Genomic DNA, 17,153 nt, shown 5'->3' on the forward strand with positions numbered 1-17,153 from the left:
CGTGGTGGAAGTGCCACTGGGCAGCGAAGGAGAAACCAGAGGATCCCAAAGAGCACACCATAAGTCCTGAAAGGAATAAAGGGAAGCAAGAGAAAGTAACTTAATGCACAGGAACAAGTACCCAGGAACCTGTGTGAGACATTGAAGCCTTGGGGAAGGGCACCTTGAGGCTTGGCAAGTTTATAGGTGTTGGTTTGGGAATGGAGTCTCAAGACCTACTTTGTTTGAACTTTGTATTTGAAACCTGGGGAAGGGAACCCCAAGAGTTATTCTGAACTACATTGCTTTTGAAACTGGCGAAAGGTAAACTTAAAGACTCCTTTTCATGGAACTTTCTTGTGCTTGGGGAAGGGGAATTGGGGGCTGGAAGCTTAGAGGAAGATGGGAGCTGGAAGAAGCGAAGAACTTTAAGTTGAACACTGTTTATTTTAACTTTGACATCCCTACACATTTGTTTGTTCTATTTGTGAGGGCGAGAATAGATTTTGGACACAGACTGACTAAAGTTGAACTCTTTGACTCAGACTTTCCTTTGTTTTGTTCAGGTAGGGAAATCCCACCTTAGCATAAGGCAAGTTAGGCCTTGAACCATCCTGACATTTAAGTTAATAAATATCTTTTGTTTGAAGTTAGAGTCTGTTGTCTGTGTCTTGCTTCATGATGCCTTCACATATCTCAGCGGTAAATCCGCAGATACACCACCAATCTGTATTACCGTTATCGCTACTTGGTCCGGCAGAATTACCGCTGGATTACAAGTGGCAGCGGCGGTGTAAGTTCCCATTTTCTTTGAGTCCCTAGGACTCTATGGTGTTTTTCTATGGCAGGTGCTTACCAAATTCAGTAATCTTCTGCTTGCAGATGAACAGGAGGCTTTCAATTCCGGCCTAGCAGAGGGGAGATGGTCATAGAAGTTGACGTGAGGTGGCAGGTGAATTGCACAACATACCATAAACTATTGTTGCCATGATCAACTTTCCACATTTTGATATTGCAAATCCTAGGCTACTTTTGTCACTAAACTATTTGTGGGTTCGTACCTCTTCTATTCTTGTAATGATGAAGACTTTCATAAAACAGTCAAGACACTAGCAGTTTGTCTAAACCAGCACAACGATCTTCGGAGGGCCGATCTCGCTCCTTCAGGGGTTCAAAGGATTTTGGCAAGACAGGCTATGCAAGCTGACCTCTCCCCCTCTCAATAGAGGAAGAAATACCAGCATACTACCCGTGGGCTTTCTTGCAAGGGCCTTCTCCTTTGCCCTCATCAGATCAGAAGCCATAATATGTAACATCCCATTAAAACATCTCACCCAACAACAATGGTAGTGACCGGTTTATAGACAAGAGGTGTACACACAGTGGACACACGTTAATGACAAGAATGTGTCTGTGTCTGAATATATTTGTTGATGAATGAAGAGACAAATATGATCTGTTTAGCCTAGAGCTTATGCTGATTTATCGAACAATCTTTTGAATCTAGAGTAATCTGTTAAGTCTAGAAGCTGGTTTTGTGGCAATACGCACGGGCGCCAATAGGTTATAGTTGGCTTATTGGACACCACTGTACCAATTGATTTATGAGCTTGATTATCATAGCCACTGAGTGCATTGCAGCAGGGGGGATTCCTTTTCCTAAGCGTCCTCCTTCATCTCCGGTGGGAAGGTGATTCTCATTCCACCTGGATGAATGGAGGGACGTTTCATCTGACCTATGGGTCCTGTTTGTTACCAGGATGGGGCACCGCCTTCCCCTTCCTCCAGTTCCTTCTGACCTCCCCTGCTGCACCTGAGAACTCTCTCTTTAGTTTTGATGATTCAGAAGCTGTTGGGTATGCAGGCCCAGAGGGGGACAGGTTATTTTTCCATGCTTTTCACAAAGTAGAAAAACAACCAGATGGGCATGTGCACGATCCAAGATCTGGTCTGCTCTCTTCTCTCTGTCAGGGAGATTGGATCTGCATGGTAGATTTTGAAGTATTATTATATGCATGTGCCCATTTGGGAGCTGCATTTGTGCCTTCTGCATTTCTCGCTGGGGAATTGGCAATTCCATTACAGAGGGCTCCCATTTGACCTGAGGGTGGCCCCCATCTTATTTACAAAAATGCTGTCAGCAGTGGCAGCCTTCCTAGAACATGGGGACAATCACATTTATACTTACCTCGATGTCCGACTAGACCGACTTCCGACCCCTCTAAGACTAAGTTGTTGCTTCAAGTCTTTCCTGCTTTAACCTGCTCTTCCACCTTGGGTTGTTGGTACATCCAGAGAAGTAGTAATTACGACTCCCAGAGGCTGGCCTTTATTGGCTTTCTTTGGGACACTCACCTGGCCAGGGCTTTTCCTATAGTGGAGAGGGTTCAGGACCTAATCCGAAAAATCATGCAAGTCCTAAACAGTTGACTGACCATAACCTTCGGGTTTCAGAGGACCCTGGAGCTCATGGCCTTCTTTGTACTATCTGTACCTGACCAGGCTCAAGATGAGCAGGGTCCAGCTTTACCTAGCATTGATCTGATCTCAAGAACCTCTGCCTCAGTCTCAGTCTGATTCTCAAGCTTCTAAGCCTCACTTCTAATTCTGGATCTGAGGGGTTGGAGGCACTGCATCAATCTGATAAGAGTGTTGGTGTTGTGGCGAAACTCTAGGTGAACGATCTGTCCTATGCCGAACAGTGGTCTCTCCTTGTCAAAGTTCTTGAGTCCCAGGCCATATTCAATGCCCTGAAAGACTTACTTCCTACTATTTAGGATTTGTGTGTTCAAGTGCTGGCAGACAACATAACTGCAGACACAGGGACACCATGGTAGGCAGTTTTGCAATACCATGGTCTGGGTTGGCTATCTCTGAGCCTCTCCTTCCCTCTCATACAGAGTTCTAAAGATGCTCATGGACACAATATCTTGCACAGTGATTCTGAGGACACCCCTGTGACCGTCAGTTTCTTATACTAGGACCTCAAGAGGCTAACCCATGACTCTCTGGGTAGGCTCCCTCTGAGACCGGACTTTCTATCACATATCTGGCACCCCACGCTTCAATCTCTTCAGTTTTTAACCTGGTTTCTGAGGAGGTGATCATGAGACACCTGGGGTTGTGTAGGGAGAATGTAGAGGACATCATGGCTGTCCGACTCCCTTCCACAAAGGATCAGTATAAAAGGGGTTTTTGCCATTGGTGCCTCTTTCTGCAGGTGAACCCTTGTGGCGTTGTCTGAACCCAGAGGTGTCCTTCATTTCTTACCTAGCTTCTTAAGCAATCTCTGTGGAGTTCTGTGTATCTACTTCTTGGCAGTGGCGTCTTATAAGAATGTTAAATGAGGCACATTCTCTCTAACATGGTGGTGAAGGGGCAGTTTTTTGGCCTCACGCCCCATTTCTCCTGCGATTAGGAGCCATCATCTTATCTTTGACCTCACTGCCTTGCCTTATAACCTGTTCAAGGCCATGGTAGACGGTAGATTGGCGACCTGGTAGTCCGCTTTTCGAGTTACCATCACAACAGCACACTGGGTCATTGGGCTGCAGGACCTTTCCGCAGCTGAACCTTTTACTACTTTCCACAAGTACACTTTTGAAGCACCCTTTTTTGCTAAAAGTAATATTGGACTTTCACATTAAGCAGTAGGTTTCCCTTCCAGTGTTTACCTTAACCCGTCCTCGGAAGAGGAAAGGACATTGCACAATGTGGGCTTCCATCGAGTTCTCAGTTTTACCTGGACAGGACCTGCAAATTCAGGTCCTTGGATAGGCTCCAGGGGACAAGTCTAGCAAACATTTGGCCTGAAAGTCCATTCTAGCTTGGTAGATAGTATCTTGAATCACAAAAGGTTCAAATGCTCGAGACGGTCTCCTCCTATGGGCCTCAAGCTCATGCAGTTCGTACTAAGACTAGCCTTCCAGAGACACGTCCCTTGAGAGGTTAATGCCATCTGCTTTTGCCATCATTACTGCTTGGATTCTAGTTCTCAATCTGATCGCAGAGGTTTTTCAGAATCTTTTTTTCAGGTCCTCCTCCCCTTCAGTGTGTGAATGGTTCATAATCTCAATATGGAGGAAGGGGCGTCACAGACAGTAAGTAAAAATCACTCACTGTAGTGACTATTGTACTTTGAGTCCATAACCCCTTTTCCTTCATACGCCCTCTCCCCTCCGCCCCCACTCTAGACATCAGACAGCTGTGGCATAGATGATGTAAAAGGACTGGCAAAGCGAGGCTGGGGTTTGCGCCTGGAGGCGAGAGGCCAGGTGCATGTATGCATGTCAAATAAAATGTTAGGGATGCTTTCAAATGCACCAGAAAATGCTCCAGCCACGTCTCTGGGAGTGGGGATTCCCACAAGTATGGAGGAAGGATGACTATGGACTACGAGTACATTTGTCACTAAGGTGAGTAACTTTTAACCCAGCTTTTCTCCTATATGAACAATCCAGTAAATCTTAAAAGCAGCATCCATTCTACACACATAACTAATAATCAGTTTGAGGAAATCAGCACCCTAAATTTTACAGATTGATCACCAAAGTTACATTGGCATTATTGATATGTGGTCATATAAATATTTAGGCCCTAACTCTTTGTGCAAAATGTATGCAGGCGTGGATTTGGGACTTCTAAACCGGTCTCAAAGCAGCAATTTGCTCTCACTTTGTTGGGCTTTATAGGCTGTGCACCCCTTAAGCCCACATTTTCCATCCCAATGCAGAAGATTTGAGCTGCACTCTCCGCAGTGATTATCAGGCAAAAATCAATCCCAGTTGGAACAAATGCTGCCGGGTTCACACCTTGTTTGCTCAAAAATACCTTCCTATATTTTTCTTGCAGGGAAAATCGTACATTACAAAAAACATGGAAATCCTTTAAAATTCCAAAACGACCAAAATACACGGGTCCTCCCAAGTGCAGCAATCAGTTTGCTGAGACGTTCACGCGTTCCACGGCCAACTCGCCGCTTGTTCACAACGGTTTGCCTCATTGTCACACAAACATTTAAAAGCCATGAAAGAGAGGCAGCCAAAGAAATTGGGTGTAAACCCAATCAAAGGACTAGTTCTAGAATGCTGCAAGCCCAAAATTGCATGTTGGCCATATTAGCCTAGTGTGTTCGGTGAGTAACTGACAACTTTTTACTTGCTACAAGTTATATTCTATTATATGCACAATGACATGTTTGCAATATTGTATAATTCACGATACATATCGTGTTACTGTGCATTTGTGATCTTTATCTTGTCTTTCTATTTCGACTAATGATGTGGCATATTTTGTATTTTTTGCCCATAGAGCACTTTTAATATTTCAGCAATTAGGGAAACATTTCACATGGAAATTATAAATATAAGTGCCATGTGTTCAGGCGATCTACTCTTAAAAATAAGGTGCTTAGTGCATTGGCAGCATGTTCCTAGAACGATAAGGTGCAAAGTGCCACGAAACATTTGACATTTAGTCATATCAGCTTCTCTTCAACTCTGTGATTGTATCGCATACCCGTATGTATCAAGATAACCTAGTACATACCTGGCATCCCTTATAGAACATAAAGTGCATATATACATATATATATATATTTTTTTATTGGCTTATTCAAACCTTTAAAAAAGAAAAAGCAAAAGAACAAAGAAACAATTTGAACTTCGCAGTTTTGCAAGAAGTCACTCATTGTCAGTGTCAGATCAGTGTGTATCATCACCGCGATTGTCTATTGAGCATGATCATGCCTCAGTTTTACCACTAGCCCTGGTTAATTCTCTGAGTGCTGGGGTGCTGAGAGACACACTGTTTCCGAATCCTGAGCTTTCAAGGTCTGTGTTTCCAAACATTTCTCTATGTCGGCCTAAAAGAAAGTTAGGGCAAATGTCCATTTTTTATTCGCACCAGAAGACATTAGTTGCCACCACTCCTCTGCGTCCATCGTTGAGTAACCTTCCATCAATTGGCCTAGATGTATGGTTCTCTGCGCTTGGAGGGCGGGGCAAAATAACGTGAGGTGTTTTATTGATTCTTGGTTGGTGATGCATAGATGGCACTTTGTGTTCGTCTCACCATAGCCTGCCCAGTGAATAGTTCTATCTTTGGTCTTGAACAGGTTCAGACGAAAGCCCAGATATATGTTTCTGCTTTTGGTGTCTGGAAAAAAGGCCACATAGTTTTGAAGCCTGTTATATGTTCTGACATTTGCTTATGAACATTCTTAAAAACAGCAAAACCTAAGCATTTCCTTATTCCTTATCACTTTCTACCATCAGTGTGTGCTGCTTACATGTATGATGTTGCCATGCCCAAGAGTTGGAGCTTAAGAACACAACCTGTATTAGTGTTCAAGCTGCAGGATGAAATGTAGATGGGAAAGGAGGAGGTTACAAGTGACTGGGGTCCATCGCGGCATCTTAATTAACGTCAAATCTATGTCAGCCTTGTACAGGACTGCAGGGGGCAGGTGTCGCTTTTTCTTTTGGTGTGTCCTGGACAATCTCTCCAGGTTGAAGTCTTAAAGAATTAATATACTTCGAATTAGAGGAGTGGCAGGACTCACCCCCAGCCTTATCCGCTTTCCGCAGAGTCCACTGCTAATGGATTTTTTTTATATTATGTAATAATGGCGGTTTAATAGCCCATTTAGATAATGTTTCACCGAGGAAAGAATATTAAGGGCCAGTTCCTGTGTTTACCCCAGCATTAGGCCTTTCTTCCCTGTCGCCCTTCTTGCATAATATATACATAAGGCAGTGAGGTTGTCTAAACTCTGTGGGGCATTGTGTGATATTCAGTGCATCACTGCTGCTTGTTGGACCAGGGAGGCTCATAGGTGCTGAATTTAGGGGATGACGGATTAGCATTCGATAGACAATTGCCCCAGGAGGACGAACCCACCCCCCATGCTCCCAATTTCTGTAACGGAACACTTTGGTGAAATGTTTAATATATTGTGTGAAGAGTGATGGTCCATGTTTTATTTTACTAGAAGAAGTGGACATCCCAACAGTTCAGTTCAATATCAAAGAAGAGGAAGGCTTGATTCCTGTGTCCTGTGAACGCGTTGAGGACAGGGACATCAGTGGTCCTACGGGTGAGTAACCAGTGATTGTCTGAGTAACAGAAACGCCCTCCTGCCTTTTGGCCCTCTAATTGTTCCACGTTTTACAAGCACACCCACAAAAGCGGGAGAGGCTATGTCCACGGATGATCTTTAAAATGAGTGCACGCCGCTCTACGTTCGGTCATTGCACATATGGTGGGGTGCAGTGCCAGCTCACTCATTGCTCAACACGAGTCTGCCACTGTCTGTGAGGTTACGTCATTGCCATTAATAAAAGACTGGTGTCAAGGCGTTTGCTTTGAGCAATAACGTACTGAATACGTTTCTGTCTCCAGAAGGCGCAATAGGCTTGCATAAACATTTTCACACATTTTGCCTGTGAGACGTCCCATTTTCCTGTATTTGTATGGCAGAGAGGAGGGGCGGGAACACCACTTTAGTTTCCCGTGCTCCCTTCCTCTCTGCCATACAAATCCTCCAGTATTTCAAACCGCCTGCATTTTCATATGGGCGCAAATGCTGGAGATCCCTATCGAGCCTGCCAGCTTTCTGCACCAGCAAATAGCAGGCAGACTCTATGGGGATCAATTGTAAACGCTGCCTGCCATTCGTACATGGCAGGCAGCGTTTACTTCATTTGCACGGCGAATTCCAAAGGTGTAGGGCAAAAGGAGGCGCACACGCGTGTATGCCCTCTTTTGCCTTGCATTTTGCACTCTGCTGTGCAAATTACCAACATTCGGCGGCGGGGACCTGTGCACACCAAATTGCAGTCGTACTGGTTGGGTTCAGAGGAACAGGTGGCCAGGACTTCCTTGATGAGATCTGAATCTGTGACCTGAAAGTTGAACACATATTCCCCAGGGAATAGCTTAACTCACCGCACTACTAGATGGAATGTATATACCAGTGTTGCGTTGCCTGCTCTACATTCGTTTTTAAGTATACCCCTCTGTGTTTCTATTTAATATTGATAATCCATTATCTGAGAATAAAATCTCCATATTAAATGCAATATGCTTCACTGAAGTCTTGGATATGCCCCTTTAAATATTGGATGTCACCAATGTAGGTAGGTATGTAGAAGACATAATTGAACTATTAATGTAATGGTGCATTTTTGTCTTGTACACACCTACATATAGATGCAATAAATATGATGAACTTATGTAATTACAGTGTAAAGACATATTAATGATCTCATTCAAGCTAAGCAAAATAACAAAGGTGCATACTACTTACCTGGTACTTCTTTCAAGGATAGAATTTTGGGCTACATAAATAAAAACAAAATTTGCATTGAGACCAGGCCATGGTATATACGATGCAGCATGTTCAAGTATCCAACACAGTATGAACTCGAATTTTAATGAGAAATGCGCTCAGAGACTGTATTGTCACTTAGCACACTCATGGTTTGGTCACTTGTAAGTTATGAGCAAATCGTTTTTTACTTAGTATGTAATGCAGATGACATGATATCTTCTTAGAAATTAGCCCTAGTGAAATGTGTAACAAATAAGAAAAATACTCTCGTCATCAAGCGTTTGCATTTGTATAGGACAGAATAGTTATAAATTGGCACTTTGTCAAATACCAACAGGGCTGAGTAAAATGCACCATAGATAACCCACAACACAACAGCGTTACAACCTGTGGCAACTTTCTTGTGATGGGCAACAGGGCAGCACCCTAATACCCATTAAGATGGAGCTATAGAGCAGAGAACCTTTACAGCATGACATATATTGAACACTGGTTGCAAGACAAAGTGCTACATGGAAATTCTGGGTTCTATTGGTATAACCAACATGAAAATCTATTCTTTCAGTGGCCTTATAACAAAATTGGGCAGAGCAATATGAGTGCCTCCTTACAGGGGAATCTCTTACTAAGCTTAATCGGGTTGTTAAATTGCGCTTCATGCCGAACTGGGTACCAAACCTGTGCTACTCAGTGTTGTCTTGTTGACCAAACTCTGGTAAACAAGAGTTTACCAGATGGGCAATTCATCTGGGATGGATTGCAACTGAGCTATCCATCGCAGTTGAATAGATTTCTTGGGGATCTAGCCACCTGTCCCCCCTCAAGGCCCACTGCCTACTGCATAACCCTTAAGTTCTTGGATTGGATTTCTCTGTTGATTGGAAGTCTGTTGATTGTGTCAATGGCAAAAACAGCACCACTTCCTTGAGGAGCTTATGCTCAAGGAAAGACAGAAATAAGGTCCAATATATCCAGAATGCAGCATTGAACATTTTAATCGGGATGCAATTGGGTTTAATTAAGTGTCTTTCTTCGGATGCTTCAGTGGTCCGTGATATATTTCCACAGTGGTGTCACCCTACGCATTCTAATTGAATAAGCACAGCCTGAAATGCTCTGATTTTGATTAGGGAACATCTTGTGAAATGTTTAATGTATTGTGTGAAGGTTGATGATGTATTTATTTTATCATCAGAACCTGCGGATATCCCACCAGTTCAATTAAATATTAAAGAAGAGGAAGTGTCCATTCCTGTGTCTGAGAAAAGGGAAATATTCAATAGTCACATGGGTGAGTGTACACTGATTTTCTGTATAAGAGAGAAACTATGCGTCCTAGAAGTCAGGAATTATTTTTAATCATTGGTCATTTATACACCCTGGTAATCAGTGATGAATGTCCCATGTAGTGTGAATTTTTATGAAAGAAACTAACCATTTACATGAATCAATACCTGTGTAGATGAGGGTGCGTTTATTTCTTAATCTAGCCTTTATCAGTGTTCATTGCCACATCTAGAACAAATTTAGTTTGGTGCTTATCACATTGTGCCTGTTCTTTTGTTTGCTTCAGTGTATACAGATTGATGGGGTAGATGTCGCACACACGCTTAAAAAGCACCATCTGCGCTATGGAAGGCTTTCTCTGAAGAAGAGAGTTCTTTATATGAGGGGCTGCTTAAACGGGCAGTTTTTTTTCTTTTTTTAGTATTCAGTTCATTACAAACCTTTGCCAAAACAATCCATCACAATACAACAATCTTTATCAAAATACATATAAAACATCTCATTCAACTTCCCTCTTTCCATTAAATGAGGTTTCTAAATTAAAATGAACCAACCTGCTTGAATTTGATCTCGCATAATTGTCCCTCTCACCCAATTCCTTTTTTTAAAATTTCATCCAAAAATTGAAACAAAGCAAACGTTAACCTAAAATCAGTTCCTCCACATAAATGTTCCCACCATTCTTCTTCACTAGCATATGGTTTCTCACAACGGAAATCTCACAGACATGTTGTTCTCCAGTCCCTCAGCATGGTACATTCCATGACTAGATCCTTCAATGATTCAGTCTGTTTCTTGCAAGATCGGCATTCCTTGATTCCTCAGTCTCAAAACTTCCATAGTTGGTAGTAGACTCATTCGAAAACGTATGAATCTTTCTCAATGGTATACACTGGGGAATTCGACTAGGTACTTGGGGAGTCTCTTTAGATGTTTAATAGCTCCTGCTAGGTGTTCATATAATTTATAATTCTTTTTCTTTTCCCAAGTTTGAGTCAGTCATTAGCCGACAGTATTCTTTTAATTGAGTCAGGATTCGTTTTTAGCTGCTGTTTTCTCGCACCCATTTGTGACTTATTCCATCAATCGTCTGTTCCAGGTCAATAAAAGCAAGGTTGAACCTTTTTCCTTCTCTTATAGCAAAAACAGATTTAGACCGACCCACTCGCCTTACGAATCCAGCTTGACAATGATCGTAGTGGCTGGCATTCATCAACCAGAACTGTAACCTCTCAAGTTGTCCCACCGCAAACAGTTTCCCCAAAATGTCAAAGAGAGCAATAGGTTGATAGTTTTGTGGCTTTATTCCATTGCCTTTTTTTAAAGATCGGTACTACCACCACCGGCCATTTTCAAGACTGTAAAACCGTTTTGTTTTTACAACTTGCGTAAAAAGGGATAACGATTTCACCATCTCATTTGTTATACCATCTGGGTTTGGGGCGTGTGACCGGCTGGCTTTCCCTATTCGATCAACAAGAAAGCTCCTCCTTAGAAAATACAATGTCCCACTCTGCCTGATCTGATTTTACTGTGTTCATCCCTTCTGGTTTTGCAAACAGCTTTCAAAGTCCATTTCTCTTCCAATACTGGGTTACTCTGAACAGCATGTTGATTGATCCCTGTATCATTTAGAACCTGCCACAGTCTTCTTCTATTATTTGAAGACAGCAGTCTCAACATGGACTCAGTGTCATTTCGAGCCAAGATACTCTTATACGAGATCAGACAGTTTGTATACTGCTGTCTGTGTTTACGGCGGCAGTCTAATCTGATTAGGGCTGGCAAATTCCTCATGTCCCTAATATCCTCATGGAGTTACTTTTTTGTTTCATGACATCGCTATCATAAATATGTCTGTGTTTGAAATTCGCAAACCTTCTTCCCAAGTTTATTTTGGTGTAGCTTACCATTAATGGGGTATAGTCTATACTGTTCCTTTGTTCATGAACTACATTCACAAATCTCTCATTAGTATAATTTCCATTGGGTTTAAGCAAAGTCTATTTCGATCGGTTCAATCTCAACGTTCACTGACCAAGATAATTTATTGGACTCAGAGCCACATTCCAGGACATCCTCAACAGATTGTGATCGCTATTATATGTAGGAATTGCCTCAAGTGACCTTACCCCTTCAAATACATTTTGTGACACAAAGTAGTAGTCCAAAACTGAGTTTTGATGATCTTTGTGCCATGTCGGAACAGTTGGTAAATCACTGGGCACTTGGCCATTCAACATGTGGACATTTCTAGCTTGTAATTCATTTTTCCACAGACGCGCTCTCGCCTTCTTCCCAGTCCGATATGATATGATATGATATGATCACTACCCAACCTTTTACCTTCCTTACCCTCTAACTCAATACAATCTATGTTTAGATCTCCACACAAATGATCCACACTCCAATATTTGCAATTGAGTTTGTCAATCTGCTCCATAAATGTGTCCACAAACTGTACAGTTTCACACCTTTATAGATTAAATATCACCAGAAATGATATCCCCTCCCTTTTGGGCCTTTTCAATCCAACTACCACTATCTGGATGTAAGGGGTTGAGGAGCAAACCTCCACCACCTTCAACCCCACCCTATTCCTTGTAATAGTGAGCTGACTCGCCATTGGGTGTCCCTTTACCCCCTTTACCACACTGTTTAGGAGGAGGTTGTAGCCATCCACGTTCGGGGTATTCATAAGCCAAGTCTCCTGGAGGCAGAGTATATCAAAGTCATTTATGTCAAATTCAGCCATGTTACATAAATGGGCAAAACCTCTGGTGTTCCAAGTGCCCATTACGGCCATGTCCTCCCCATTTTGAGTGTGGCATTAACGTTTGTTGCCCCTATATGGTGCACCCGCCAGCCAGTCCGAAGATTCAAGTTCTTTTACAAAGGGCTTTCTTACTCCATAATCGGACGCGGCAATGATATTTGCAAGTAAGCCCTGGGGTCCTTGACAGCCCACCCGCTCTCAGGACCAATCGCATCAGGATGCGCTTAATTCCAGCACATAGTCGAATTATTACAAAGAGCAGCACTTGTTGAATCAGCTACAGTTATTGCCACAATTGATGTAAAAATCGGGTCTAAGCTATTTAAATCAACTGACAGCACATACGCCATTTGTGGCTTTTAATGTACAACCGCAAATATTAGCAAATTAGTCTTAACTTCTATTAAAATGGAACCAGGGGCAGCGCAAGCCTTTTAACATGATGCAACACGCATTAAAAGTTAAAACGCCGTTTTTCAACTTTAGCTGACAATTTGCATAGAAGTGTTCACAAACCGCCACCTTCTTTCCTTTCTCTCCACGCCCTTACCTCACAGTTGGGATTGATCCCCGTTGTTACACTTCCAGTAATGATCAAGAGAAATAAAGTTGGGTAAGAAATCTTTTCTCACATTACAGCACATTTAGCACGAGTTTGTTCAATCACAACCACTCACCAATTATTCATTTCTAATGTGTTTTCCTTTTTTCCTTTTGACTTTTCCAAACCTAAACATCCATCCCTTATCCCCTACCCTCTATCTCTGTGAATGGGAAACTGAAATGGAAATGCATACGTTTAAAAAATGCCATTTGCTTTTGTTTTCTTCTCCATAATGTTTGATTGAATTACTTAACTTTCTTTTCTGGATATGCCGTTTTACCTTGATTTTTACGATGTGGTTTGGTACATGGGGATTGGATGGTGCATTTATTATTTTCACTTATGATGTATCATAATTAGATAAGCCCTGATTTGAGAAAGGCACCTTGCCGAAACACGTGTTATTGTATGCTTCTGCTGGTTGTTCTTACAATGTACTCTGATGTTGGTGTCTTATTGAAGTACGAGGCCTCCTTCGCTGCTGCGTCGGCTGCCGCGTTCCCCAATGAGACGGCGTCTGTGTTATTGGTATGGGCTTGGCATTTAACCACCGCTACTACCGATGGTTCTGCTAAAGCTTCTATTAGTTCATTTAGCAATGTGGCATGTAGTACAGGGGACCCGTCTGCTCTTCTGAACCCTCTCCTTCGCCAACGTGATAGCCCTGAGTGAACTGTGGTGGTGACATAAGCTGAGTCTGAATATATTGTCACGGCACAATCTTTGGCTGTGTGTAATGCGCTGATTAGTGCAGTCAGTTCGGCTGCTTGTGCAGAGTAGTGTGAGGGGAGGCGTTTTTGAACAATCACTTCGTATTTGTCTTCTTCCATGCGCACTACCGCCATCCCCACATGTTTCTCTCCTGTCTCTGAGTTTATGGATGCCACATGTATATTTGGACTTGATATTATTATTTCATAAGCAGAGGCTCTCTGTGTTGCGAGGGTAGATTTTGATCTTTCCAAGATAGCAAATAACGAGTGTTCCGCATATAGCGTCACTGAACATCCCATTACGATTGTGGCACTTTTCTCAATGGCGAAGGCTGCTGCAGCGAGGGCCTGTTCGCAAGCGAAATGTCCCTGCATTACAGGGTCTAATATTCCACTGTAGTATGCCAATGGTTTGTGGCCTAGCGATGTCTTTTGTGTCAATACTGCTGTCATTAATGTTCCATTGCTGTGTGGTATACTGCTCAATATTGATGACGGGTTTTGCACTAAAGGGAACTCTTTTTGGATGACATCATTGAGGGGGCGGAGTTTCTGGACCATTCTCCACGCCCCTCCTTTCGCTTTCTTAATCGGAAAAATCGCTGTGTTGCATGGGGAAGTTGATGGCACTAAAATACCTTGGCTTAGGCGTGCATTCACTGTTTCTCTAATACCTTCCTCTGCTTCTTTGGATATTGGGTATTGTTTCACTCTGGGTGGGAGGGCACCTGGTTTCAGTTTAATTTTTATGGGAGTTACCTCGTGCAACAATCCCACATCGTGTGGCTCTGTAGTCCAAATTTCAGGTGCTATCCTGGCCATGTCTTCTTCAGATATTGTCGGTGGGGCCTTTATGTTAGCCATAAGTGGGTTGTGTATTTCTCTGTATTGGATCATAATGTCACATGGTATGCCTATTTCCATTATTATTTCTCCATCCCCTTTGTAATCAGTAAACAATTCTTCATCAGTTACATCTTTTAGCATTATGTTTGGCTCTATGCATAGTACACTTCTCCACTCGCGTCTCTGCGTGTCCAGTCCTATGACCACAATGCGTTTGTTGGAAACTTGAACTGCCTCAATGTCTATATACATAATTGTGCCTGGCACTACATCTGTTGGTGTGATTGGGCGCAATATGAAGTCGGATGGTATTCTCCACTCTTTTTGTTTTATTTCAGGCACTACTCGGGTTAATACCTGTATTCCATAGACAAACATGTCCATGTCAATGGGAATCCCTCTTACTGCAACTTCCTTTGTAATCATGCTTATAATCAAGAGTGCCCGTACGGGGCATACCCCTCGCGTCAAGCACACTATTCCTCTTTCAGTAAAGGCTATGGTCATGTTTAACTTACTGAGTAAGTCTCTTCCCATCAAATTGATTGGCGCGTCTTCGTAATACAATAAGGGTGCACGCACTGTTTTTCTCCTCGCTGTTACATCAAGATCTTTTGTATAAGGAACGTTTAAAATAGCCCCAGAGAACCCCTGCGTCTCCAAATTTCTTCCCGAGAGCTGAAACCGCCCTTCTGTGAGGCATGATTTTTCTGCTCCAGAGTCTACCATAAAGATAAACTGCTTGTTTCCTATCTCTGCCGCCACTAGTGGTTCCTCATTTGCACTTTGTGTGGTGGATAGGACTGGACACGCAAGTGCTCCCTGTGGGCTGTCCTAGTCTTGGTATCTTTGCTGACCTGGCATTGAAAAAACTTTGTCACCCACAACCGTTACGCCGCAGAATGGTGCAGGGGCACCGTTTGCGGCCGCTGCAAAAGGGTTATTGTTCATGTTCCCTACTGGGTTTTGTCTCGCCATGGGCTGTAGTGCATTTTGCTGTTGTGGCTGTTGCTGCTGTTGCTGCTGTTGTGGGGCTGGCTGTCTCTGTTGCATTTGAGGGTCATAGCAGTATTGATCCTGTTGTCCCCCCCTCCCCATTGGAGCTCCACAAGGGCTACCTGGGTGTGGGCAGCCCCACCCCTGTTCATTGTTCATGGGCTGTTGTTGTTGCTGTTGAAAATACCCTGATGGTCGCATTCTACAATCTCGTGAATAATGTCCCCATCTTCCACAATTCCAACACAACCTCTGTTGTCCTCCCCTTGGTCCTTGCCCACCATACCCTCTGTTTCCCATTCGTCCGTATCCTCCCCTTTGCCCGCGGTACCCACCTCTTCCTTGGGCCGGCCTGTTCTGCCACTGTGATCCTTGGTATGGCTGTTCCTCTCCATTCCACTGTCCTTGGTCCTCTCCAACCCACTGCGCTGCTATCCCAACGGGCCTTCCTCCCACGTTTTCCTCTCCTTTGTTTCCTCTGTCTGCTGTTGCACTGGCAGTAATGGCGGCGACCTTCACTAATTTCGTCTGTACTAATTTTGCTTTGTCAGCCAGCCTCTTTTGCGTGACGTCCTTTTCCTTCTCTTTGATCCTCCTCCAGTGGTGTACAATTATGCTCTGAATTTCAGGCCACCCTTTGGCTTCGATCCCAGCTATTTTATCCAAGGCCTTCTGCACCTCTTTCGGCAACCCCTTTTTAATGATAAAATAGAATAAAGCTGTTGATTGATTCCATGCCGTACCAGTTTCGCTTCTCCATAAGTCTTGCACTTGCAAAATGAATTGCGCAGGATCCTCGTTCTCCTCCATCGTGCACTGCATCACTGCACGTAAATCTGGAACGTCTGGAAATGCACGCCGCAATGCATCCCACACTTGTGCTCGAACATTGTTAAATGGTGATCCATCGTGTCGGTCACAGCTCATCGTTACTCCCGGGAACCCTGCCCTTTCCCAGATTGTGTCTGCTTGGTCCCCGATTGCTGAAACTAATAGACTTTTTACATCACCTTTAGCTAACGGCACACCTGCCGTGTTTTTTTCAAATATATGTATCCACTTGCCTGCCCCTCCCATCAGCGGGGGAAGGAGTTTTAACAAGTTGGTTTTGTCCATTTGGGCCTACGGAATGTAGTCTGGCCTACCTGCTCCTTTATGTATCAGTGGCATTTGTAGTTTCTGTTTCTTTCCCGTTCTGCTTGTCTTCCCTTTTTTCGTTTTACTTACCAGTATGTTTCCTATCCTCCCTGTTCGTTGTCTTAATCTACCTTGCCATAATGGTGGTGATAATGTGTCTGGGTAACGGCGGTTTGGCAGTGGGGAACCCTCTGCGGCAGCTGCCTCTTCGTATTCATCTAAATCGTCCCATATTTCTTCTATTTCTGACTCTAGCTCGTTATTATCCTCCCAGTTTTCCTTGGGTTCACTTCCTTGTCTTTCACCCTGATCTCCACTTTGTTGACTCTCCGGTGTATCTGGGCGTATAATCCTCACTGGCTTGTTATTCAATTGGAACAGAAACTGTCCTGACTGCCACTCTTGTTCTTGCCTCTGCTGCGATGACGTCCATTGCGATACTATAGACTGCCCTGATACCGAGGCTGCTGGGGTTGCATTGCT

General features: G+C 43.4%; 1 protein-coding gene across 2 annotated transcripts in view; it reads left to right on the plus strand.

Annotated features, from left to right (window-relative positions):
- The window catches only part of LOC138583275 (zinc finger protein 436-like), a 119,717-nt gene that overhangs the window by 40,382 nt on the left and 62,182 nt on the right, over positions 1–17,153 (plus strand). The window contains exons 4-5 of one of the 2 annotated variants that reach the window (XM_069655373.1): positions 6,971–7,075; positions 9,507–9,602. In XM_069655373.1, coding sequence (XP_069511474.1) covers positions 6,971–7,075; positions 9,507–9,602 — 201 coding nt within the window. The remainder of the gene's footprint in view (positions 1–6,970; positions 7,076–9,506; positions 9,603–17,153) is intronic. The other variant, XM_069655374.1, reaches the window with a different exon arrangement.

This window comes from Ambystoma mexicanum, chromosome 3q (genome assembly GCF_040938575.1).
Source record: "Ambystoma mexicanum isolate Mex_15411 chromosome 3q, UKY_AmexF1_1, whole genome shotgun sequence".
Classification (NCBI taxonomy): Eukaryota; Metazoa; Chordata; class Amphibia; order Caudata; family Ambystomatidae; genus Ambystoma; species Ambystoma mexicanum.